Below are 26,923 nucleotides of genomic sequence, written 5' to 3'. Positions count from 1 at the left end.
GGAAGCCGCCTACCCGTTCTCGGCGTTCACCTTCTACCTAGCAACCGGGCGGGGGCGGAGTCGGAGGCTGGGGCGCGATTGGCTGCCTTTTCTCTTGGCGCCCCGCCCTCCCTGGTAGGGGCGCGCGAGGGGGCGGGGCGGAAGGCGGCGGTGGCGGCCTCGGGGGCGCCTTCATTCGGGCCCCTTCAGCCGCCGCGCAGAGGAAGGGCCGGTCAGCGCCGCCTGAGGGACGCGCTCAGGTAACCGGGGGGGGGGGCAAGAAGGGCCGGGATTACAGCTAACACCCCCCCCCCCGCCTTCGCCACAGATAAATAAAAGAGGCTCTAATCACCTCAAAGAAGGGGGGCAGGGGCGCCCCCACACTTCTTTTTTTGGGGGGGGGTCTTAAATTCCTGTCAGGGGCCGACCCCTCCCCCCAGAGGATTGGCTTCCTCACACCTGCGCGCGCACGCGACCCCTTCCCCTCCCACCCACATTAAAATACAATGAAATGAGGGTGGGGGGGGGTGTTTCAGGCAGGATTTCCTTATAGGAGCTGCCCACCCCTCCTTTTTTTCTTGTTTCTTCTCAAAGGCTCCCGCGATGAGGTTTGTTTTTTTGATGGGGGCGGGATGGAGTTCTCACATATATTCCCACCACCTCCCTCCATAGGAACCCGGGGGGGGCCAAGGTCCCTTCGGCCTCCCCCAAATAAAATATTTGAGGGGTCTGGCCTTCCCCCCCCTCCTCCAAAGTTGAGGGGCATTGCCATTCAAATTTTGTGTGTGTGTGTGTGTGCCATGTCATGTGATCGATTATGTGGGACTGTGCTTACCTGCTTCCCCCCCCCCCAATATTTTATTCAAGTTGGCACCCCTGCCTCCCTCCTGGTATTATGTCCAGGTCAAAGGGGGGAGGTTGGGTGGGCGGGCTTTGAGGGTTGGAAAAGGTTAAAACAGAGAAACTGGGTGGGTGCTTTTCAGGCCATGTCTTTTTAGGAGGGGGGAAGGCGGTTGGTGTGTAGGAGGAAGACCCCCCCTCCTCACCCTAAGAAGGATTAGGGAAGGGAGGGTCTCCTCCTCCTTTGCATTGTGCCCTCTCCCCCTGCACTGCAAAGGTTGGGGCCGGGTAGGTGGCGTCCTGAAACTGCAGCTGATAATTATGTTATAATTAAACATTATTTATATCCTGCTTTCCCCCCCCCCCTTTTCTTCTTCTGTCTGATCGAGGGCCTGCAAGGCAGCTTTGCAGTAAGTTAATATAGACTAATGAGCATAATAAGGCTGAAACAAAACAAAAAGGTTGTGATGACTGATGAAGACTCAGGCCCTTGTTATTAGTAATTAATGTGCTTTAGCTTGCCCTGCCGCTTCCTCATCAGCCAGAGAGAGAGGAGAGTGGTGTTTAGATAATTTCCTTTTTATTTTCTGACCAACCCCCCCTCCCCCATACATGTGCAGGCACTGAAACACTCGTTATGAGGGGCTTGCTTTCAAAGCCATGGCGTTGTGTTTTGTGGGGTAAGCCGGGGAGGTTCCCAGCCTTCAAGGGAGGTGTTACTTCGGAGAAAGTATTGGCAATTAAAGGACCCATGCATGAAGTGTTGGCCACCTTCATGCATGAGGGGGGAAACAGGAGGAAACCAGAATGAATGAATGCTAAGGGGACACTGTTTTCTACTTTCTCCCCCCTAAAAGAAAGGAGGTGGGTGGTGGCAGCAGCAGCAGCAGCTGAGGAGAGCCTCTACTGCCTTCATTGCATCCTGGGCTTCCCTTTGAGCTGATTACTGCTGCAAACTGAATGCTGGTCTAGGAAGAAACCTAGCCTTTCCACCAGCCATGCACCCTCCAGATATGTTGGATTACAACACCTATGATGTCTGAGGCTGGCGGAAGTTATAGTCTCTAAAACATTCATCAGTATACCAGTATTTGGAAAGATGCATAAAGTTGCTTAATCAAAGAGCTGTGTACATAATAAAATTGTAATAAAACAAGCTAAAATACTATTGAACAGATATTCATAAAATAGTTATCATTAAGACACAGAAAATGTCTAAAACAATAGTTAAGACGCCTGTCAAGTGTCAATAGGCAGGGAGTTCCAAAGCACAGGTACTTCCATACTAGAAGCTGAGCTCACAAATGCAGAAACCGACATTACATAGCGGTTGTGAAAGTTCCAAGGAGTAAAGTGGTCAGATGGGCACCAATGGGGAAAGGCTATCCCTTAAGTAAAGGAGGGGACTGAGTTGAGAAAAGCTAGGATAGTCTGATCCAACAGGGCAGTTTTTATATTTTTAAGACTCCTTAAAAAGTGTCCCAATTTTGCTGATATCAGCTCCGCCTCCCCTGCATCCCCACTGCTCCCTAGGAGGGTCCCAGAATCAAAGGGATTTTGTTAATGTGTTCTCTCCATGCTTCACCACCTCCCCTGCAACAATGGAGGCAAAATGTTTCTCTCTAAGGAAACTGAAGTATGGTACTACATATCCAGATCTGAGTAAAGTGACAGGAGCTCTCCTTGCAGGAATGGGCACTGAATGCAGTGTGGTCAAACCTTTTGTGTTTCTTATAATTTGTAGGAGCGTTGTGTTGTTGGGGGAGGGATGATGGAGAACCTCTCCACTTCAATACATGTCAGTATAGGGAGTGAATCTCCTCCCAGTATACTGGACAAATATTTCCCTGGAGAGATAAGAGAAACCTACTCAGTTGCAGCAATGACAGTTTAGTGTGGATTTCTATTTCCCTTGTTGGTGCAGCCGGGGTGAAAAAATGCCTGCCATTTGCACTCCTTGCAAAAGATTATGCTCTCCTTGCTTCCATGTTCCATGCTTTTCTTTCCTCTTAGAATTAAGACAAGGGCCCAAAGGATGGAATAAAGTCTGCAGTTGTTGTGCTACCCCTCCCTGGACACATTGGGGATCAGAAGGATGGGGGCAGGGACAGTATGAACCTTCAGGGTAGGGTGGTTAAAAAATTAGATATCTGACTATAATCATTGGAATAGATTCAGAGGGATTGTTTTCTTTTGTACCGAAACAGCCGTTGGAATAATTACTGCAGATAGCACTTTGCCATTGAGCTGCTAAAATCCTGCAGCAGTTAAGGATTGTGTTGAGTGAGCACATCTTTCTGGGAGGTAAACAAATTCTCTTCAAAAATTCTAGAAATTTGTCATGATTGTTATTTATTCATTTTTGTTAGTCACCTCTGTTTACACTTGCAATAATTCTTTTTGTAAGTTTAGGAAAGTGGCAGGCTTGCATTCAATTGGTTGAAAATGCAAGTTTATAGTAACTAGTTAGCTTTTTCTCTTGTGATGATTTAAGTGCCATAAACAATCTAGGTTGGTATATACAGGATGATTAAGATTTTGGTATGGTAAATCTTTATTTGCGTAAGATGGTTTGTCCATGGTTGCTATATTGTGTTTAAAAACAGTACAAAAGTCAAGTGAAAAGAAACTGAGTTAGCACCCAAGGAAACTAAAATTGGGGTGTTTTAACCTGTCAGTATCCATGGATCACCAGCATTTATTAATTGTAGTTAAGATATCTGTGTGGTCAGGCTCAATCCAAATATTTCTTGGATTGCCTTCATATTGCCACTGCCTCCTGTGTTCTTTTCTTCTTGGCAAACTACTTTTAATATGGGTTTTAAAAATCTTTGACAGTGATGAATTGCTTGTGTTGTCCAAAATAGCCAAACTTTGCCAAAATAATCAACTCTTGAAAGCCCTTGAAGCATATTCAGAGAAAAGTGACTAGGATAGTGAAGGGCTTGGAAACCCAAGTCCCACGAGGTATAGGTTGAAAGAGCTGGCTTTGTTTAGCTGGAGAAGAAGAGGTTAAGGGGAGGCGTTATAGCTGTCTTCATATATCTGAAGGGCAGCCATGCAAAAGAAGAAACAGACTTGTTCCCAGTTGCTTCAGAAGGTACAACTGGAGCCCATGGGTGGAAACGGCAGGGAAGTAGATTTTGGCTAAACGTTAGGAGAAACTGCTCAATAGTAAGAGCTGGAGGTGATGGGCTTTCCTTTGCTAGAAGGGTTTAAGCAGAGGCTGCGTGGCTATATGTCAGGGATGTTGTAGTTTCATCCTGCATTGCAGATCTGCATTGAGCAGAGGTCTGAACTTCAAGGTCCCTTATAGCTGCAGTACAGTATATGATTCTATTTAATACCGTTTCCTCCTGAATCAGCTGCCATTTGTTTCACAAGGGAACATTTTCAGTCTGTGACCCTGGTGATATGAGTCCTTTGCCTTCTATAGACTGCAGCTATCAACTAGAGATTTTTCTCTGAAATAGCCGTATAGTAGTTTACCCTAAGTGTAATCCATAAATCATAAGCTATTTAGAAAAAAATGGAGGTAGTAGGAGAGCTAAAGTCAAAAACATCAAGCCTCATAAATCTTGAGACATGATGAGCAGTTGCAGCTTCAGACTACATGTTTGGAATGATTGAAAGCTTGGCAATATCTGGTAAATGTCTGGTGTACTTGCACACAAGATCAGTAGAAAACTCTGTCAGTGGGGTTTGCCTTTGGATGTTATTATTTGTTTACTATATTTATGCCTGGGAGAGGAGAAGCCAAGTGCTGCTTGATCAGGCTATGGTGGTCTTTTGCTATCATTTTTTAGTTGTGCTTAGCACTTTTCTCCCAAAGTTATATGAGAGCCCATGAGTCATAACTACTAACTTTCTTTGAATCGTTAGCAATACAGTTTTAACACTTTTATTATTTTGTCTTTAGAACGCTTAATGAAAGAAGAGAGCCTGTCAACATGGGGTCTGTGTGGGAGTGCGGTTAGACAGCCAGCTTTGACGACCTAATGCAACTTGCATGGCAATATGAAACAAAAGGCCAAGATGAAGTACCTTATTAGTGCTTTGGGAATGAAAGCCTTCTGTGGGACTCGGCTAAGTTGCGTCCGTGCAAACAAACAGCCTTTCTCTGAAGGATCTTAAAATGAAGACCTGAAATGCTGACGAAGCAAAGAGTCTTTTGGTCTCTGAAGAACCTGACAGTGGTGCACAGGTACCCAGCAAAGTCTACTAAATAATCTGAAGAATCTCATGATTGCTGCAGAAAGATGGCTGCAAGCTGGGTGTTCCATGGTCTGTGGCTTTTGGCTGTTCTGATAGGATGCACAGGTGGCCACAGCCAGTTCTCATGTGAGCCCATCATCTTGAGGATGTGCCAGGATCTTCCTTACAACACCACTTTTATGCCTAACCTTTTGAACCATTATGATCAGCAAACAGCAGCTCTAGCAATGGAGGTAAGAGTTAACTTCCCCCTAAATGTATGATAGCATTCACAGTGGTGGAATTGCCTTTGGTACTGGAGAATTGCCAAAAATAATTGAAGAGCTTCCCTACATCTGCTTGCAGTAATAATGCACAGAACAACAGAGGTGCATTGGTGCTCTTGAGGACGCTTTACACATTATGAACAACCTACATGGTAAAATGGCATAAAACCTGCATATAAAGTGGTATTAGGTGGCTATATGAATATGCAGTTTGAACTGCTGTTCTTTTACACAGAAGTGCTTTCCATTTAAAATAAATGGTTTTTGAAGCAGTTCCTTAAGATAAAAAAGCGAGTTCTTTGCATGGTATAGAATAAATACAGCCATCATGGATCATCATAGCAGCCCTGAGTCTGGGACTAGTTTTGTGGCATGTTTATATCGGGGGGGGGGGGGCATTAAAAAAAATGTGCTGAGGTGGTAGTTCATCCTGGATTTTTGATCATGAAAATTGGTGGTGGGTTGGTTGAGAAGCGATTCCCCGTGCTTTTGTGTACAAAGTGTAGTGGCAAAATCTGCTCCACAGGAGTGTTCGTTTATGAAGAGTGGATGATTCTGCTACAGCGGAATCGTTGCCTCTTGTTTTTGGCCAAGTGCCTGAGCTGTCCTTAGCTTTAGGGCAGGATTGCCTAATGTATGGCTCTCCAGGTTGAGGAAGCCTGCAGTGGTGCAGTGGTGTAGTGTGGTGTAGTGGTTAAGAGCGGTAGACTCGTAATCTGGTGAACTGGGTTCGCGTCTCCACTCCTCCACATGCAGCTGCTGGGTGACCTTGGGCTAGTCACACTTCTTTGAAGTCTCTCAGCCCCACTCACCCCACAGAGTGTTTGTTGTGGAAGAGGAAGGGAAAGGAGAATGTTAGCCGCTTTGAGACTCCTTTGGGTAGTGATAAAGCGGGATATCAAATCCAAACTCTTCTTCTTCTTCTTCTCAGCTGCTGTTGTACTGCAGTTCCCATCATCCCTGACCATTAGCCATGCTGGTTTGGACTTGTGGGAGTTGGAACTGAATAACACCTAAAGGGTCACAGGTTAGCCAACCGTACTTTAGAGCAGGCATAGGCAACCTCAGCCCGCCAGATGTTTTGGGACTACAACTCCCATGATCCCTAGCTAACAGGACTAGTGGTCAAGGATGATGGGAATTGTGGATCCAAAACATCTGGTGGGCCAAGGTTGCCTATGCCTGCTTTAGAGCGACTTCAGTAGCAGGGGGTTCCCATTCCTCCAAGTACACCAAGAGATGAAGGACCAGTGAGGAGAGTGCTCCTACCATGACGTCCTTGCCCTCGTTTGCCCACGTGTCAGCTTGCATCTCAGTGCAGTGGCTGCCCCTCTTATCAGCTGTGAGCATTGCATCTCCTTTTGCCTGAGTGCAACATGCTTCTTAATAGCAGGGCTCACCTATACAACTAGTCCAGGAGGCCCTGCCCTCATTTCTTACTTGGCTTTGTCTGCTTTTGGTGACTTCAGCATGTAGCCAAACTTTGTTTGACTGTACAGTGTAGTGTCATGATTTCATCATGCTCACTGCAATAGATCAAACCTAAACATAGACGAGGTTTTAATTTGTATGTCACTGTTGCACAAACACAAAAACTGTATACAAAATATCTCACAAATATTGTACAAAACAACAGTTCATTTGAACAACACTTTTCCTCTTGGGGTCAAGAAGTTGTGAGTGCCTTCTGATTTATTTAGGGGAGCACTAGGTAAACTGGAAAAAAGGTGATAACAAATTACTTCCAGTAAATTTGAACATGCCTGGAGAAGAGAAGGTTAAGGGGTGATATGATAGCCATGTTCAAATATATCAAAGGATGTCATATAGAGGAGGGTGAAAGGTTGTTTTCTGCTGCTCCAGAGAAGCGGACACAGGGCAATGGATTCAAACTACAAGAAAGAAGATTCCACCTAAACATTAGGAAGAACTTCCTGACAGTAAGAGCTGTTGGACAGTGGAATTTGCTGCCAAGGAGTGTGGTGGAGTCTCCTTCTTTGGAGGTCTTTAAGCGGAGGCTTGACAGCCATCTGTCAGGAATGCTTTGATGGTGTTTCCTGCTTGGCAGGGGGTTGGACTGGATGGCCCTTGTGGTCTCTTCCAACTCTATGATTCTATGATTCTATGATTCTATGATTCTATGATTCTATGCTTTTTAAGCTCCCAACTTTAGGAATAATCCCTAAGGGAAAATTTCCTCACAGGAAATTGCCATTGCAGGATACATATTCCTGCTAGTGATCCTGCTGTTGCACTGCAGACTCTGCCATGATCAAGACCCTAGCTGCTTGGTGTTCCTGCACTTTGTGTTCCAGATTAGATCTGCCACATCTCTCCAAATATATTCCATTTCCAATATATTCTTACCTAGTGACAAGTGTACATTAATACAGATGAAAGTTCCCCAGACTCTATTTTGAATTAAACAGAACAATATCCTTGTTATGCTGGCCTTGTTAAGCATGAGAATTACCTTTTGATTCTACCGTATAATTTTAGTAGTCAAAGTTTGGGTCTAGTCTACACCCAATGGCCTCCTGTGCTCCACCAAGTACCGGTATGCTGAGAATGACACACTTTTTCTTCAGCTTCTGTAGAGCAATCTTATATGGTGGGCAGATATTTTTAATCATACCTCCCCAGAACTTCTTTTCCCTCATCCAGACTTTTATAAAATCATAGAATTGTAGAGTTGAAAAGGATCACAAGGGTCATCTTTCCAACCCTCTAGAAGGCCTTGGCATTTGTCAAAGTACATTACTTATATCTTACAGAGACCTACGGTAATTTCTATATACAATACAGCAACGATATCTCTCCACATCTTTGTAATTTCTCTCTAGTTTAAAGTTTAAAGTCTGTGCTGTCTCCTTATTTTGCTCAAAAGTTACTAAAGTCTCTACAAAGGTTGGGTAGGCCTTTGTGTGGCCTTTGAGCCAGTGTGGTGTAGTGGTTAAGAGCGGTAGACTCGTAATCTGGGGAACCGGGTTTGCGTCTCTGCTCCTCCACATGCAGCTGCTGGGTGACCTTGGGCTAGTCACACTTCTCTGAAGTCTCTCAGCCCCACTCACCTCACAGAGTGTTTGTTGTGGGGGAGGAAGGGAAAGGAGAATGTTAGCCGCTTTGAGACTCCTTCGGGTAGTGAAAAGCGGGATATCAAATCCAAACTCTTCTTCTTCTTCTTCTTTATTCCCTATTCTTTTGATTCCCACTCTGTGTGGCATCCATCCTAGTAGTTGGATGAGCTGTTGTGATACCAAAATTAGTGAGGTTTCCTTTCCTGGATAAAATAGTTAGCATCAGTTAACTTAGTTTGGGAAGTAAAGTATGTCACATTTATCCTTCTTTTCTGCCCTTGAATTTCTGTCTACATAGGATGCATTAGTGTATGGCTTACAGTAACAGTATCATCTTCTTACTCTCAAGAGTTACCAAAAGCTGCTGTAGTGAAATCTGGTTATCAGTGGAAGTGGATTGTTGAAAATTACAGAGGCCTCCCATCTACCTTGTTTCTTTGTCCACTTTGTTGTTCTGTCATCATATTAAACTGGTTTTTCGTTGTTTAAACTAAGGTTATCAGTTTCTTGTACTCCAGTGTTCCCCTATAATATGTTGGCAGTCTCAAATAGTTTCAGATGATTCCTGCATTGCAAGGGGTTGGACTAGATGATCCTTGGGTCCCTTCCAACTCTACGATTTTATGATTCATTTGTGGGCTTAAGCTTGTACTTTGAGTTATATCAATGCCAAATATGGTTTGCTGGAGAATTTGAGGTGGGGGACCCCCCCGTACACCTCCAAGTCTGATCCTGAGGTGCACACTGTATCTTGGAGCTACTGAAAGCAGCTATTTCCTAAGGAGAGGCACTGTTCTGTTATACCAGTTTCTTTAAATTCTGGCATATTGGTCAGATTGAGCTGTCCAAATTGTAGAAGCAGAGCAACTAGGAGCTGTCCAACATTGATCAGGGTGCTAAGATACTCATTGACTTACAAATTAAATTTGACTCTGTATGTTTCAGCATTCACTCGTCTCTTGAAATATGTGATAAATTTGCTGATGGTCTCACTGAATATTGCTCTGCTCCACCATGATCCCTCTGTGGAAGAGCTTATCATACAGAAAACCTCATCTAGCTAACGGTGTACCTATGTCATTGAATTAAGTTTCTACTAACTACTATTTAGCTGTTGACAAAAATATGGAGAGGGGAGCTGTGATAGAGTTCATACAATGAAAGTTTGTAGTAGGAACCAGGCTTTAACCTAGAGAAAAGAAAATATGTGTATGTTTTTCTGTTTTCAAATATTTACAGTGTTATCCATTTAAAAATAATAGCTCAGTATTATTGTAAGTAGCTATGGATTTGAACATTTAAGCAGAATGATCAACATCAAGAGCAGACAAGCTGTGGAAAAGGTTGTTTAGTGAGGTAGATTCCCCCTGCACATTTTGAGGGAAAGACAGGTATGTAGCTTCTTATGAAGCTCTCCTTGCTTCAGTTGAAGGGCCTTCCTCCCCCCAGTTGACAAACCAGCAGCTACACTCTGTCTGCTCCCACTTGTGTCCTGCATTTTCCTTGATGTTAGAACAGTTAGTCTCTCTTTCATAATCTTGGCTCAGTCCTGCTCTCCCACTCTCACATTGCAAGGAATTAAAGAGGCTATTCTCGCTTTTGCTTTGTGCCCATTTAGTAAAATGGCAATTGAGAAATGCAGTAAACAATATTGCATGCAAGCATAGCAGTTAAATAATGTACAATAAAACAATTAGACATTTTGCTAAACGTTTTTAAAGACTGTGCTTTGGGGGATTTTACTTCTAGAATGTGGTGGGTTTGTTGCCATTTCTGCCTTCTAATTTATGCATACTGACTTTGTTTTTTGGGGTCAGCCAGGCAGATGGCTTGGTACTGTATTATGGCTAATTCAAATGTCTAGGAGAGGCTTAACAGCAGGGAAATTATGCTGTGTTAGAAAAGATGAACATAAGAGCCTGCTGGATCAGGCCAGTGGCCCATCTAGTACAGCATCTTGTTCTCACAGTGAGCAACCAGAGGCCTTTACAAAACCTGCAAAGAGGGCCCAAGCATAGGAGCACTGTTGCGGTTTCACAGACTATAAATGCACCAGTAAAAAAAACTCCCATGGATGAATGGAGGCAATGCAAGACTTTCTTTTTGATTGCGACCAGTCTTCCTCTTTCTTTCTTTCTTTCTTTCTTTCTTTCTCCCTTTGCAGCAATGGCAGTTTTGCATTTTAAAAATATATAGTTATTGCCACTGTGACAGGTGGGAAGCTGTATTCTATGCCAGGTGAAGCATCCAAGTTTTCATTAGCCCCAGGTAGAACTGAACTCTAGTCTTCGGCTGACAAAAACCACTTACTATTATTGTTCTTCATAATGGCCTTTCAGTTTTTCTGAGCTACTCCTTGATTAGGAAGTGAGCTGAATGCAGGGGGTGTGGGCAGCCCCCCATTAAACTTAGATCTACATCCCACCCCCACCGTTCAGCCTAACAGTGATCCTTGCTTTGCTTCCAAACAGCTTACCTCTACAATAGCTGGTTGATTTACATAAAGTGCTCTCTGTATCTCTATGATTTGCTGAAATGGCTGAAAAAGCAATGGTCTCCTAGAATAAAATTCATGGGACGGGTGTATCTGCACGCCTGTGCCTTCCCTGGCACCTTTGCCTCTGTTTCCCATATCATGTCTCTGGCCATGATATTAGCAAACCCCTTTCTCTGCTGGCAAAGGACTGTTCCTATGGATTCCAGCCTTTTGTGCTGGGACAAAGGTTGGCATTCTGATTCCCCGGAGCCAAATGGTGCCCTTTGACTCTCTCCCCTTTTCACACTCCTCGCTGAGCTTGGCCTGTTGCTATGCTTCAAAGCCTGTGGGTGTAGGGTTACCATGGCAATGGGGATGAAACTCCCGAGAGAGGAGGGGCCACAGTGTGAATAGAACACACAGGCCTTGTTAATCTGAATGTGAATGAAGGAGGAAGGGCTCCTTTGTACTTCATCTCCATGTTGCCCAAACCTACAATTTATCAGCGGGGAAGCAACTTTTTCATTTGCCAACTTGTTTATATTTGCTGTTTCTTGAGGCTTATGGAACAAAAGTGGTCGTGTCAGAGGCAGCGAACAGCAAACGCCTTGGGTTTTAATAAAAATTGTTTCTTTGACTTTATAGAGGCTTTTGTTCCTTTTACAGCCAGAACGCTGCTCCCCAGATACTACTCCAAAACTTTCCTTTTTAGATCACAGCTCACCCTTCAGGTTTCCCCCTGAAGTTCAGAATACATAGATCCAGTGCGGAAGGAGGCTGTGGGTGGGTGCAGCACCAGATTTAGGGTGGTTCAGGCAGTTCCCCTGCACAGGGTGCTAAGCCAAGGGGGTGCAAAATCCATAATTGAGAAGATCCATTTTGGGGTGCCAAATTTTGGCCTTGCACATGTCACCATATTACGAAAGTTCCAGTTACAGGTAGGTAGCCGTGTTGGTCTGCCATAGTAAAATAATAATAATAATAATAATAATAATAATAATAATAATAATAATATCCTTCCAGTAGCACCTTAGAGACCAACTAAGTTTGTTCTTGGTATGAGCTTTCGTGTGCATTTCGTTTTGCATATTACGAAAGGTTACTGAAGTCCGTCCCTGGTAGGTGCAGGGGGGAAATCCTCCTTAATCTATATCCCCTAATTCCTTGCTGTGTATCAGCTCTGCTTGTCTAGACATGAGCAGTTGTGTGTAGATCAACTTAATGTTGATCACATATATTTAAGCCTTAACAAATAGGTTCATGCCATGAGAAAAATAGGTGGTCCTGGATTCCTGCATGCATGGCTTGTACTGCATATCCTGAGGCTTTTTCTTCACTGTGGAAGGAAATATGAGGGCTGGCGAAAGGTGGAGGCTATATACAACCTCCGGAGACCACCATAGTTCTATTGTAGAGTGGGAGACAAAGGAATGCTAGGCTCAGCTCCTGATCAGAACTCTTTTCCCTCCCCCCTTTACAAATTCAAATAGTTACTAGGGTAACATAGAGGCAACAGTCCTGTTCTAAAGTGCAGGCACCGTGTTCATTAGAATAACAAAATGAGACATGAATTCCACCCTGTCACCGATAGTAAGGGCGAATGTGAATTAAAAATGTAGGAGGAAAGCTCTTTTGCATGGCTCAATCCCCTCGTGTGCTTTTCCTGATTGCTGCTTTTGTAGCTATGCTTCTCATTGCATGATGTCTGCTTTTAAGTCTCTCTTTAAGCAAATAGAAGACTATTCTGTCTTTCTTTCTCTCCACCCCACTCCCAGCCTTGCATGGTACCCACCCACCCCCCACACACATGAGAGAGAAATCATGGGAGGTTATGGACCAAGGCTATTTCAGTATAAGCATCCTGGAAGGATTTTTTTATTTTTTGTTTTGACTATGGCAGACGAACACAGCTACCGTCAGTATAAGCATGTCTGCCGTAGTTGCAAGGGATAGCACCACATGGCACCTGACTTACAAATGGCCATTCATTTGTCATCTCTGACAAGTAGAATTTCCCCATCCGTGCTGAAAAAGTTTCTGGTTCTTGAAGATTTAGTAGTGGGAGGCAGATCAGTCCAGGGCCTCCATAATGCAACTCTCTTTAATACAGTGTCTTTGCCACCTCGGGGAGGAATTCAAGGTTGTTTTCTTTCAACAGAAGCATTTCTGCTTGTTCAGTGGAGTGACCTTCCCCTCTCCTTCTGCACACTGTTTTGGGTTTTTCCCTGATTCCCTAGAGCCAATTGGGGGGGGGCATGGGAGAGAGGGCAGGAGAGTCTGCTTGCGCTAGTAGGAGGCCTTGTGCTGGCTGCAGCTAATGGAACTACGCAGTTCAGCCTGGACTACAATTTCCATCACTCCAGCCAGGACTGCTCTCTGATGCTGTGGCTGATGGGAGTTGTAGTCCGGAACATCTGTAGAAAGGCTGTTCTAGAGGCTATGTATGAAATTTTCCCCCTCTTCCAGCTTTGGAGCTGGAATGACATTAAGTGGAAGAGCAGTCTTGCCGTCAAAGATTTCGGAGGGGATGTTTTCCCCTCCCCCTCCCCCACACCACCCTTCTCCAAAGGGAGAGAGTGATCAAATGGCTTCCTGCTGCTTGCTTTCATAGGTGACTGCCAACTAAAAATCTGCATACACTAATATCATGTACTCATTTGCATATGTGCACTTCCTCTGGGGACACTGGCAATCGTAGCAGTCGCTGACAGCATGTGTGTCTCATTACTTTTTATGTCTAGACAGCTTATTGTAATATTGGGGTGTGGGGAACTGACATATCACATTGTATTTGTATCACACCCTTCCTTCAAGGAGTTCAGGGTGGTATACATTGGCTTATCTCATCACATCCTCCCAACCACTCCCTGAGGAGGTAGGATAGGATTAATGTGGGAGATAGCGACTTGCTCAAGGCCACCCTGTGATTTCCTTGGCTGAGTGGGGATTTTAATCTAAGAAGAAGAAGAAGAATTTGGATTTGATATCCCGCTTTATCACTACCCAAAGGAGTCTCAAAGCGGCTCACATTCTCCTTTCCCTTCTTCCCCCACAACAAACACTCTGTGAGGTGAGTGGGGCTGAGAGACTTCAGAGAAGTGTGACTAGCCCAAGGTCACCCAGCAGCTGCATGTGGAGGAGTGGAGACGGGAACCCGGTTCACTAGATTACGAGTCTACCGCTCTTAACCACTACACCACACTAAGTCTTTCCCAATCCAAACCAAACACACTATATCTACTACAGTACTCCAACTATGTATTACTTAGAATCATAGATCCAGTTACAGGTAGGTAGCCATGTTGGTCTGCCATAGTCAAAACAAAATAAAAAATTAAAATTAAAAAAATCCTTCCAGTAGCACCTTAGAGACCAACTAAGTATGTTCTTGGTATGAGCTTTCGTATGCATGCACACTTCTTCAGGAAAGCTCATACCAAGAACAAACTTAGTTGGTCTCTAAGGTGCTACTGGAAGGATATATTTTTTTAGAATCATAGAATCTTAGAGTTGGAAGGGACCCCAAAGGTCCTCTAGTCTAACCCCCTGCAATACAGGAATCTCAGCTAAGGCATCCATGGCAGACAGCCATCCACCTTCTGTTTAAAAACATACTTTATAGCATCTGTTTCTTTATAGTACCTGTATTGTATCTGGTTTTTAAATAGCAAACTGTAGCATAGCAGTGTTAACTTCAACAAGCATGTATTGTTGATTTGGTCTCTTTTTACACCCCTACTCTCATCTCTTGAATTCATAAGGAATGTGCCATATTTTTCTGCTCCTATCTAAAAATTGAATACTTGGCAGCTTAATGTCTAGGATAGCCTCAGGGTGAATTCAGATTTACTACCTACATTGTACCACCAAGGAAGGGTAGCATCTTAGAAAATACTTTAACATATAAGAACTGATCTATAGAGTTAAATTTCTAGCTGGCTGAACGTGTATGTCTGGCACAACATAGTGAACAGTGTTGTGTGTGTGTGTGGTGCTTTTGCCATAGAAATAGGTCAGGGATCACCAAAACAGTGCCATGGGCACCAATGTACCTGCCAGATCTGCCCTGTGAATGGACATTTCTTATTAAACTAGGCCTGTATAACTTGTGCCTTGCTAAACAAAATGCAGCTCATCAGCCATGTCTGGTGGCCATCAGGGGCTTGATAAATTCTAGGTTTTGCCACATGTAAAGGGCTACTAATGGGTGGGGTGAGGATGTGGTTTCAAGCAATTGTCTTGTGGTCTTATTCAGCTCAGTGGCCCATGATTTGTGTGGTGACCTCTGAAGGTCCACCAAGCAAAGTGAAAATGTGTTATGATGGCATTGAGCAAATATTTATGTTGGCATTCCGTGCAGTCTGTTGCCAGAATTATCTGTCGGATTTGATCTGTTCCTCCCCACCCTGAAAAAGCTGGGCAGAGATTCTGAGATCTTAGATTATGATAACCACCCAGGCTGTTTCACAAGACGGAATCTGAAATGGTGGCTTGGAGCTATTTAATTTTGTTTTCTCTTCATAGCCATTCCACCCAATGGTGAACCTTGAATGTTCCCGGGACTTTCGACCATTCCTGTGTGCACTCTATGCTCCTGTTTGCATGGAGTATGGCAGAGTCTCCCTCCCATGTCGCAGAATTTGCCAGCGAGCGTACAGTGAGTGTTCAAAACTCATGGAGATGTTTGGTGTGTCTTGGTCAGAGGATATGGAGTGCAGCAGGTGAGAAATCCTCTGGATTTGTGTGTGTTTTTAAACAGCCACCTACAGATTTTAACACGTTCCAGGAATTATAAAATGACTTTGTTTTCCAGCCTTAGTGCTGTACCCCACCCCCTTTCCTCCCTTTTCTGGACACTAAACCAAGTAAGTGACCCACAATAACTCTCCTGCTTTGGCTGGGTTCCTACCCAGCAGGCAGAGGCTACTACATTTCACAGTCTCATCAAACATTTGGAAATTCCTGTTCCAATCTCCCTTTTCATTTTTCCCCCTCCCCACAAACCAACTTGCCCCTTTCAGACAAAAAGGTGGTAGCATGGTGAATGACAAAACAATTGTTCAGTCTTCAAACCAGCTGTGCATGTTCCCCACTTTGATTGAGTAATCTCAAATCTTTTTTCTTCTTCTTTCGTTCAAAAAGGAGAATATGCCAAGTGAAGGCTTCATGGCACATAAAGAACACAAACAATGCATACACAGGGCAGCTGAGACAGGCCAGAAAGGCTTTACTAGCTTAATAAAGGCATTATGGTGTGAATAATCACTCCAGCCACATGGACAACTTGGCTTTTTGTGTAATTTTTGCATCTCTCCTTTTTCTCTTTCCTCATTTGGCTAAGCTACAAGAAAAGGCTCATAGTTTGTGTTCAAAAGGTCAAGAAAGCTGGTCATAATCTACAGGAGACCCGGCAACCAATGTTCTGTTGTGCTTTGCAGTGAACTTGAGTCATTTTTTGTCATTTGCCCTAAGCATGGCTCCAGTTTCTTAAGAGAGACCTACTCAGTCCTTATTATTATTATTATTATTATTATTATTATTATTATTATTTGTACCCCGCCCATCTGGCTGGATTTTCCCAGCCACTCTTGGCGGCTTCCAACAAAAATCAGATACAAAAATATCATACATTAAAAACTTCCCTAAAAAGGGCTGCCTTCGGGTATTTTCTGAATGTCAGGTAGTTGTTTATCTCCTTGACCTGTGATGGACGTAAAGCCTCTCAGTCCATTCTGCCCACTTCTCTTCAAGTCCAGCATGAAGTTTCACTGTCCATCTGCTGTCCTACACTCATCCTCCTGTTCCCATGCAGGCTGGTGCCGTCCAGTGGGCAAAGTGCTGGTCTAAGGCCCGGGAAACCTGACGGAGACCATCTAATAGATAGGAGAGGTACTTGTAGTAAGGAGTCAGAGGGTTGAAGGTCATATGTATTGGTAAAAACAGCCAAGTGTGCTAAATAAAAGTTGGTCAAAATGACTGATTTGATTTATTTTAATGAACAAAATGTATATACTGCTTAATTTTAAATAAGACCTCTAAGCAGTTTCCCAAGAATACAAACATTAACATGATCAATAGAAATCAAAGTTTAAAAACAAGTGTAAAAGCGATGTCTAAAACTCCCAGACTACAGTGTCAGGATGTTACTTTGATTATTAGGTATACAGCCTGTCTCAAAACCTTGAGGCAACAACATCTCCTCCTCTCCATCCAAGGCTATTCTGGTTTAGGGCCAAGGAAGCCGCATGATTGTTTTGTTGACATTAGTAAAATGTGTGTATCCAACAGCAGGTTCTCCTTTCTTGCCATTCTAGGTTCCCAGATTGTGACGAGCCTTACCCTCGCCTTGTCGATCTCAATGTAGTTGGGGAAGCAACGGAAGAAGCGCCAGTGGCAGTGCAAAGAGATTACGGCTTCTGGTGCCCCCGAGAGTTGAAAATCGACCCAGATCTGGGCTACACATTCCTGCGGGTACGGGACTGTTCCCCTCCTTGCCCGAATATGTATTTCAGGCGTGAAGAGCTCTCTTTCGCACGATACTTCATTGGCGTGATCTCCATTGTCTGCCTTTCGGCCACCTTGTTTACTTTCTTGACTTTCTTGATTGACGTCACGAGGTTTCGCTACCCGGAAAGGCCCATCATCTTTTATGCCGTCTGTTACATGATGGTGTCGCTCATTTTCTTCATTGGCTTTCTGCTAGAGGACCGGGTGGCCTGCAATGCCTCCAGCCCCACCACGTACAAGGCTTCCACGGTGACTCAGGGCTCCCACAACAAAGCGTGCACGATGCTTTTCATGGTGCTCTATTTCTTTACCATGGCCGGGAGCGTCTGGTGGGTGATCCTTACCATTACTTGGTTCCTGGCAGCTGTGCCAAAGTGGGGCAGCGAAGCCATTGAGAAAAAAGCCCTCCTCTTCCACGCCAGTGCGTGGGGCATCCCAGGGACCCTCACCATCATCCTCCTAGCGATGAACAAAATCGAAGGCGACAACATCAGCGGCGTGTGCTTTGTTGGCCTCTATGACGTGGATGCCTTGAGGTACTTTGTCCTCGCTCCCCTCTGCCTCTATGTGGTCGTTGGGGTTTCTCTGCTACTCGCCGGCATCATCTCTTTAAATCGGGTTCGTATTGAAATTCCTCTAGAGAAGGAGAACCAGGACAAGCTGGTGAAATTCATGATCCGGATCGGAGTCTTCAGCGTCCTCTACCTCGTGCCACTCTTGGTTGTGATTGGCTGCTATTTCTATGAGCAAGCTTACCGGGGTGTGTGGGAGACGACGTGGATACAGGAACGGTGCAAAGAATATCACATACCCTGCCCTTATCAGGTGAGCAAGCATCTATCTCTCTGCAAGGTATTCACACATGGTCCACCCCCAGGTATTCCCAGGTTTGTAAACCTGGCACCCCCAGGTATTCCCAGGTTTGTAAACCTGGCTCTCCTACTGCCTTGTAGGAACATGCTGCAATGGCATAATCATATAGACAACTGGAGAGTATGAGCTGGGGAAGAATGCTGGTGGAAAAATGAAATGAAATAGGAACAGGAGTTGGAACCATCAGAACCATTTTACCGGTGGATTGTTTTTGTCCGTGAAGGTAGAAAGCCAGCTGTTAAGGAATGGAAGGTTTATAATTTACAAAGCACATAAAACTGAGTAAGATAAGCAAGACAATCCTTGCCTTGCAGGCTTACAGTCTAAGGAAGATGTGGCACAGAAGAGAAAAGGGAGCAAGCTTGCATGAGGGATAGTATTAGAAATAACAGATACAGCCCGTTGGAAAGAGGCGATCTCTCTTCTAGGTTTTCAGGAGAATTTTGGTTAATAAGTAGACTTTTGAGGTTGGATGGAGGTGACATGTGGCTTTTTATTTGCCAAAGTCAACAACAGGCTTAAAGGGAATAGGAGGACAGGAGAAATTGGGTTGGTGGTTGATAAATAAGGCATAAATAATATCTCTGTTGCCAAAAGCACAAGGGAACAACAAGGCAGTCCCTCCTCTTTCACCCCAAAGCGGCCCCCAAGTCCTCACTGCTAATATTACAGCTGCCATAAAGCAGGTGAGCTGACACAGCCACCCACACCCCGTCCAAAACCACCTACTCCATAACAGGGCACAAAATCGAAGGGCCAACTGGCCTGGCATTCCTTCTGCTGCCTCCTTCACGAAGCAGACAAGCAGCTTAGAAATCTAACCTCCATTACCCTGATGGAGCCAGCTGGCCTATTTTGTTCATTAATATCACTGTGCTTGAACGATGGGGTTTTCTTTCAGCAAGTAGGGCTGAAATGTAAAAGATTCTCAAGTGTTTCGGCACTTGTGGTTAGCATAATGTAATGGGCTTCACATACACACGCTTGCAATTTCACCTGTCCCTGGGTCTTTGCTGCTTTCTTCCTCCCGTAACTTGTTCTAGCACAATGAGATTAAAATCTTTCTCATTACTGCGACATATGCCTACACCAGAAAATATCAAATTTCTTTCAGTAATATTAAGGGTGGGTGTGGTTAACGTGCATAGCTGTGTAAAAATATGCAGAATGGCTGCTTCCCAACTGCTCAGAGTTGAGAATTTAATCGGTAAGCCTATCTTGAAAAGAACAGATTAATTATGTTTATTAGGCTACTGAAAGCTTAATGAGGAGAACATAAAATTCACAATGCTGCTTGATTGTTAAAAGGGGGGTGTAGAGAGGAAAAGTGTAAATCTGCCAACTGCTATTTTGATATGAGAATGGAAGATACGCCATTTTCTAGTGGCAGGCTTTATACCTTTTGCATCCTACGCTTAAGGTGCTTGAAAAGGCTCCACAGTTTTAACATCCATGTACAAGCTTCTGGGAACTCTAACCCAATCAGAGGTTCTTGGAACCCCGTGTTGCATGCCTGTTGCATCCTCCTCACACGCAGGCTGGAAGGGCAAACATTAGGAGGACACAGCTGGGCAGGCATGCACCCTTCCAATCAGCCTTTTACATCCTCCTTACGCCCTGCCAGCCCCATGCACAGAACTGTCAACCTTCCTTTTTTTTGCATTGGGAAATGGCCATAGCTGTCAACTTTCCCTTTTTTTGCACTGGGAAACGGCGCTGGAATAAGGGAATTTCCCGCAAAAAAAGGGAAAGTTGACAGCTATGCCCATGCAGCTTTGCCAGGCTGGGATCAGACTCGCAAAACAGTGTAGGAGCAAAATGCACCCTCGAGAAACTGTGCCCAGGGCGACAGCCCCCCTCGCCCCACCCACACTACGCCTCTGCTAAAATCTCACGTAGTGGGAGTGAGCCAGTTGGGTTGGACTTTAGGACCCACCAGCATAGAAGGCAGGACAAACATCTTAGGAAGCTTTTGGTCTGGGCAATTTCACTCCTGAGGGAAAGCTAAGAACAGCCCAAACGTCAACATATTACCCCTTGGACTACCCTCAAGGAGAGACCAGATGCAGGTCTTTGGCTCGCATAGTCAAGCACTGCCTGTTCTCTGTCCCTCTCATCACAAGGTGAAGTAAATAACCCAAACTGGGAGATCCTACGATTATCTGAACACTTGAGAATGTCTCTCTGAAATGTATCTTAAGAAGTGTGCATGCACACAAAAGCTCATACCAAGAACAAACTTAGTTTGTCTCTAAGGTGCTACTGGAAGGAATTTTTATTTTATTTTTTATTTTGTTTTGATCTTAGGAAGGAGGCAGAGCTCGCAGTATTCCTCGGTCTGTCCTGCCTTCACAGCAAGCAGCACACATCTTCCTTCAGCTCCGGTGTTTGTCAGCCCCACTCACCTCACAGAGTGTTTGTTGTGGGGGAGGAAGGGAAAGGAGAATGTTAGCCGCTTTGAGACTCCTTTGGGTAGTGAAAAGCGGGATATCAAATCCAAACTCTTCTTCTTCTTCTTCTGTTGCCCTGCCAGCCTTCTCCCTCACTTCTGTGGCTTCTACCCATGAACCGTGTACACACTTTGGTTGTAGCGCCAAAGGTTGTTGGCAGACTCCTTTCCGTCTGTGGCGTTTCCCCAGCAGGAGCTGGTGCCCTCCATTTCTGCTTCTCAGCTTCTCAGCTTAGTCGAGATGGGAGCAGATCAGTTATCTGCCTTTCAAATCACCACAACCCTGTTTTATTTTTGGAGTTCTGTTCCAAGGAAAGTGCTCTTCTGCACCCCAGGTAGCCGCAGGCCTAGCTCTGAGCAGTGACTGGAAGTAATTTGTTATATAAGGGAGCAAGAGTGTGCTAGCTCTTAATTGCAGCTGGCAGTTCTCCAGAGTCAAACCTAATCTGTGTGAGCAAACGGCAGGAAAGGAAAGATGTGCACAGCTCTCAGTCTTGTCCAAAGTGTGATGACATTGGGCCAGACCAGGAGTGAGATGCCACCTCCTCCGAAGCAGTGAACACCTGGTTGAGGTTCCTGCAGCTATGTGAAGCTTGAGGATCTTGCAGCTATTTGAAATCTCATTTTGGAGAGACATTCTCAAGTGCTCAGATAATCGTAGGATCTCCCAGTTTGGGTTATTTACTTCACCTTGTGATGAAAGGGACAGAGAACAGTCAGTGCTTGACTATGCGAGCCAAAGACCCGCACCTGGTCTCTCCTTGAGGGCAGTCCCAGGGGTGAAATGTTGAAAGAGGTTTGGGCTGTTCTTAGCTTTCCCTCAGGAGTGAAATTGCCCAGACCAGAAGCTACTTGCCATCTGGTCTAGTCAGATATGCTGTCTGAATTATAGCTTTGAGACTAGCAGAAGCAGCTGCTATTTGGAATTGGGAAGATCTTGAATTCTCAACACCCTGTCCTAGTTGTTCTTTGCCCTGTGCACAGTATCAATTAAGGGAGTACAGGGCACAAACTGAGACTGCAGCTCCATGTGCATATTTCCCCCCAGCTTTATATCGCTTCCTGTCAAGTGGGATCAACTGCCACTTCATTGTCCAGCCACCGCTTGGCATCTCTCATAATACGTTTTTCTGCCTCAGAGCCATAACAGAAGCTGATGGAATTTGACAGGCACTACAAATGCCTCCAGATTCAGCTGTTGTGAAAGTGTCCTGGGTTGCATTTGCAGTGGCTTCAGCGCCACTCTATTTAAAGAATAGGATTGATAACTTGTTGAGAAACAGCCAGTATTGCAGAAGCAGAAGAGCAGTGCTTTGTAAGTTAGCTTTCAGTGAGTGTATGCAGACAGTCCTTTCTGAATCTGCAATGGAACAACTGCTTTCTCGCCCCTATTGTGCTATCAGCCCCAATCAGCTATGGTAGCTTTATAGCTCTACAAATTAATGGAGCAAATGTGTGAGCCCCAAATGCAGGAGCAGAAAAGGCCTTTTCCCTTGTGCCTCGCAGTGCCAAGCTAGAGATGGTGCTAAGCATGTTTTGTTGTCATTTAGTCGTTTAGTTGTGCCCGACTCTTCGTGATCCCATGGACCAGAGCACGCCAGGCACTCCTGCCTTCCACTGCCTCCTGCAGTTTGGTCAAACTCATGTCAGTAGCTTCGAGAACACTGTCCAACCATCTCGTCCTCTGTCACCAGGTAGTGTGGTTGCTGACCTTGAGCCAGACATCCTGGAGAATGAAGTCAAATGGGCCTTAGAAAGCACTGCTAATAACAAGGCCAGTGGAAGTGATGACATTCCAGCTGAACTATTTAAAATTTTAAAAGATGATGCTGTTAAGGTGCTACACTCAATATGCCAGCAAGTTTGGAAACCTCAGCAGTGGCCAGAAGATTGGAGAAGATCAGTCTACATCCCAATCCCAAAGAAGGGCAGTGCCAAAGAATGCTTCAACTACCGCACAATTGCGCTCATTTCACACACTAGCAAGGTTATGCTTAAAATGCAGCTGCTGCCAAAAGCAGCACACCAACATTTTGCTCTCCCATAATCCTCCTTGTAGAGTTTACAGACCTTGTGGTGTTTGGCATTTCCCTGCCCTTTGCCAGCCATTAGCCCATGGAATATTGCAAAATTGGGATGCTTACGAATTACACCGGATACTATGGAGAAGGACCAGGATGGTTTTCATTGCCAGCTTCACAGTTAGCATGCACTCTGCCCTGGCTCATAGTTGTACCATGCATGATTGAGGCTGATTTTCCACAACTCATTACACTTGTGTTTATAAAATTTCATATATGCAAGTAAGAGACAGTTGCTGCCTTGGGGCTGTTAATCTGAGACGGTGACTTTCCACATTTAGTGGAGACTTTCAAAGCATTTCCACTGAATACAGTGGTACCTTGGCTTACAACCATAATCCGTTCCGGAGGTCCGTTTGTAAACCAAAACAGGTTGTAACCCAAGGCACGCTTTCACCAGTGGGGCCTCCAAAAAACATTTGTTCGTAATAAAAAAAGGGTTGTAATCCAAAAAAAGTTTGCAAACCGGGACACGCACTTCCGGGTTTTAGATGTTTGTAATCCAAAACGTATGCAAACCAAGACATATGCAAACCAAGGTACCACTGTAGTTGGTCAGCAAAGGGGATATCTTGTAGTGCTCACATGTCAGAGTGCTTTTCCACAGTCTTGTGAATTCAGTCCACTGCAAGTGATGGCATTGCCATTATGATCCACACGTACTTCAGCTAAACAGAGTAGGGAGTTAATTCCATGTGAATACTTCACACGCTTCTCCAGGAAAATCTGTTGAAATCAATTGTTTGGGTGTGATTTGTGACTGTTTTCCTTGTCAATGTTGCCTCTCTGTTTTAATGGTTATGCATTGACATGTTCTCTGGCTTTGGAAACACTTAAGGTACATGAGGAATTGAAATTGGAGTTTTGATTGAAATGATTTTCTGTGTGACTGAAATGCTTCAGATAAATTGCCTTGATCTATCTGGATTCTGTGGGCTCATTTCTATAGATGGGAAATGGAGGGACTAAACTGTTTTCTGCCAATGAGTTAGAGAGATGGAGTTGTGGATCTGCAGCAGTGTCTCATGTTTCTCCTTGTCTGCTCCTTCCAGGTCACGCAGATGAGTCGTCCAGACTTGATCCTCTTTCTGATGAAGTATCTGATGGCTCTGGTGGTTGGGATTCCATCTGTCTTCTGGGTTGGAAGTAAAAAGACCTGCTTTGAATGGGCCAGCTTCTTCCATGGGCGCAAGAAAAAAGAGTGAGTTGTGATACATAAAAGGTGGTATGGAACAGGTGGGAGCTGCTATAACTCATGAACGTGCAGATTTTACTCAAAGCAGTTCTTTAGCAAGAGGCAGGTTTTCTTCCCTCATTTTTCCCTGCTTGACTTTTTTCAAGCTTTCTTTGACAGGGGTAAAAACAACAACTCCAAACTGTTGTTATTTTATTATTTTATTTTAATTTCTCAAAGGGGAATGCGGAAAAAGTAGATTAGGCAATCCGCACGCCACCTCCCACAAACTCTTAGACCCCTTTCCCCAAATGTACATGACGATGGGGGGAGCAAAGTCCCCATCCATCCTTAATATCTCTCACTCCCCCACCACACCCCCTTCCCCCACCCCTCGCAGCATTCTGCATGCCAGAAAGAGGGAGGGAAGGGCCTGCTGGGTAGCAGAGGAGAGACTTTGCTGCCACCATTGCTCCTGTCTTGCTAATGGGGTAGAATAAGGCCACCAAATTGCTGAAGTTCAATCTTCATCTGAGACCCTTTGCATTTCTCCATGCCTCTGGACAGAGGACATCCATTAAGCCAACCAAGACTGTGTCTGTGCCAAACTGGGCTGAACCTGGATTGTAATGGGCCCAGATAATCTGCTTAATTCAGCCGTGCTTGTTGTAGAGCTGCCGCCACCTTCTCAAGCATTTTGCCCCCAAAGAGGATATTGGCAACTGGGCGGTGGTTGTTAGTAGTTGCTGGGTCCAAAAAAAGGCTTGTTAAGGAGAGGCTACACTTCCTTCAAGGCAGACAGCACCACAGCCTCACACAATGAAGAGTTCACCTTAGTCAGGGGTGCAGAATAGGATGTGGCCAGCAGGCTTCTTTACCTCTGAGGGAGGGGGTCTTACAAGGCCACCTTCTATAGAGTCAGATCAGCTAAGCTGACTGGCAGTGGCTCTCCAGAGTTTCACAGATGGGTCATTCGTTCCCAGCTTTAGCTTGAAATGCCAAGGGTTGAACCTGGAACCTTCTGTGCTCTGATGCTGAGCTGTGGCCCAGCCAGACTGTCTTTAACCTATGCAGCATAGATGCTGAAGGTAAGACATGCTGAGAGGAGTGGGAAGAGACCCTCCTTCTGCATGCTTCTCAGAGGCTTCCAGCTGACAACTGTGAGAACAGGATACTGGATTAGGTGGTCACCCTTCGGCCTGGTCCAGCAGCGAGGCCCTGCAGCTACTAGTAAAAACAATGCTTGCCCCTCCTCCAATTTTTTTTGCTGTCTTGTACAGTGGTTGCAAACAGGATCCATTCCGGAGCCCCGTTCGCAACATGAGCAACACGTAACATGAAGTGCTGAATCTGCGCATGTGCGCAGCGCAATTTGGTGCTTCTGCGCATGCGTGACGTGCCGAACCCAGAAGTAACCCGTTCCGGTACTTCTGGGTTTGGCGCGTTCGTAACCCGTGCCAAACCCAACCCGCAGCTATCGTAACCCGAGGTATGACTGTATCTCTACAACAGCGAACACCATTTCTAAGTCTGAATGATACAGATACAGAAAGAACAGACACCTCCCATTCACACTGGGTATCCAGTAGATTTTTTCGCCACCTAACCTCTGCATGTTGTTGCCTATTTCCATCTGGTCTCTCTGGAGTCAAACTGACCGGGCTTTACTGTTATAAACAGGGTTGTGAACGAGAGCCGGCAAGTGCTTCAGGAGCCTGATTTTGCTCAGTCTCTCTTGAGAGACCCCAACACACCCATAATCCGCAAGTCCAGAGGCACCTCCACCCAAGGGACGTCTACCCATGCTTCCTCTACCCAGCTGGCTATGATGGACGACCAGAGAAGCAAAGCAGGCAGCGTCCATAGCAAAGTCAGCAGCTACCACGGCAGCTTGCATCGGTCACGGGATGGCAGGTGAGAAGATTGAAATGGCTGTGTAAATGCAACACACCTAGGCAGAGAACACGTCGCCATTTCAACAGGGGGTTGCCAGTTGCTGGATGAATTTGTGGCAGCTGATAGCCTTTCCCCCATCCCTTAGTGGTCTGTTTCCAGTTCTGTCAATAGAGGTGTGAGTTCCTTTTTCTCTCCCACACTGTCCAAATAGAAAACAGCATTAAACGGAGTTAGATCCCAGTTCTCCAGGGTTTCAGAGTGGGTTCTCTCCTGGCCATAGAATCACAGTTGGAAGGGGACCCCCCCCCCCGGGTCATATGGTCCAGCCCCCTGCAATGCAGGAATCACAGCTAAAGAATCCCTGACAGATGAGTACCCAACCTCTGTTTAAAAACCTGCAACAAAGAAAAGCCTGCCTTTTGTCTATATTCTCAGACTTAGGGAGGCCTGGGACTGGGACCGAGCTCTGCTGAATCTGATCTGCATTATGCAGCGTGTGGGGTGGTAGGGAAGGTCCTGCACCTATCTGAATGGGAAACCCATTCTTGTCTGCGTTACTGAAACCAATGAGTCTTTATGAATTAGGTATACCCCCTGCAGTTACCGCGGGATTGAAGACCGACTACCTCACGGCAGCATGTCCCGACTGACGGACCACTCCAGGCACAGCAGTTCCCACCGGCTCAACGACCAGTCGCGTCACAGCAGCACCAGGGACCTCAGCGGCAACCCGGTGACCCACATCACGCACGGCACCAGCATGAACCGGGTGATTGAAGAGGACGGTACTAGCGCTTGATCTTTGTTCCATGAGCAGTGCTCGTTCCATTTCAGTTCAACAGAACTCAGTCTTAGCCCTTTCTGTTAGGTGCTAAGCTTGCCCCGGTGAAACCTAACCAGCTGGTGCCTTTTCCCCCTAGCCAGCAATTTCTCAGAAACATTTTATCTCAGCAAAGGTATGCTGCTCGATCGAGTCTACAAGCAAAACGGTTTCTGGTACTTGACTCCTCGATGCAAACTTTATTTATTATGCTTGACAACTGGAATTTCTTAGCGCTGTTTTTTAATTGTATGCTTCTTTAAGAGATAT

At 45.2% G+C, this 26,923-nt stretch overlaps 1 protein-coding gene across 4 annotated transcripts; it reads left to right on the top strand.

The window, feature by feature from the left end:
- Window positions 1–156: 156 nt before the first annotated feature.
- FZD3 (frizzled class receptor 3) lies at window positions 157–26,923 on the top strand. Of its 4 annotated transcripts, XM_033145198.1 has the most exons (8): window positions 158–239; window positions 3,027–3,123; window positions 4,739–5,267; window positions 15,378–15,574; window positions 17,168–18,185; window positions 23,816–23,964; window positions 25,618–25,851; window positions 26,419–26,632. In XM_033145198.1, exons 3-8 carry the CDS (start codon window positions 5,079–5,081, stop codon window positions 26,630–26,632), a joined length of 2,001 nt encoding a protein of 666 aa, XP_033001089.1. In that variant the 5' UTR covers window positions 158–239; window positions 3,027–3,123; window positions 4,739–5,078. The 4 variants fall into 4 exon arrangements, with proteins under 4 accessions (XP_033001091.1, XP_033001088.1, XP_033001089.1 ...); XM_033145200.1 differs by lacking the exon at window positions 3,027–3,123 and having other exon boundaries at window positions 157–239; window positions 26,434–26,923; XM_033145197.1 differs by lacking the exon at window positions 3,027–3,123 and having other exon boundaries at window positions 157–239.

This window comes from Lacerta agilis, chromosome 3, assembly GCF_009819535.1.
Source record: "Lacerta agilis isolate rLacAgi1 chromosome 3, rLacAgi1.pri, whole genome shotgun sequence".
Lineage (NCBI taxonomy): Eukaryota > Metazoa > Chordata > Lepidosauria > Squamata > Lacertidae > Lacerta > Lacerta agilis.
This window is presented reverse-complemented; position numbering and strand designations above follow the sequence as displayed.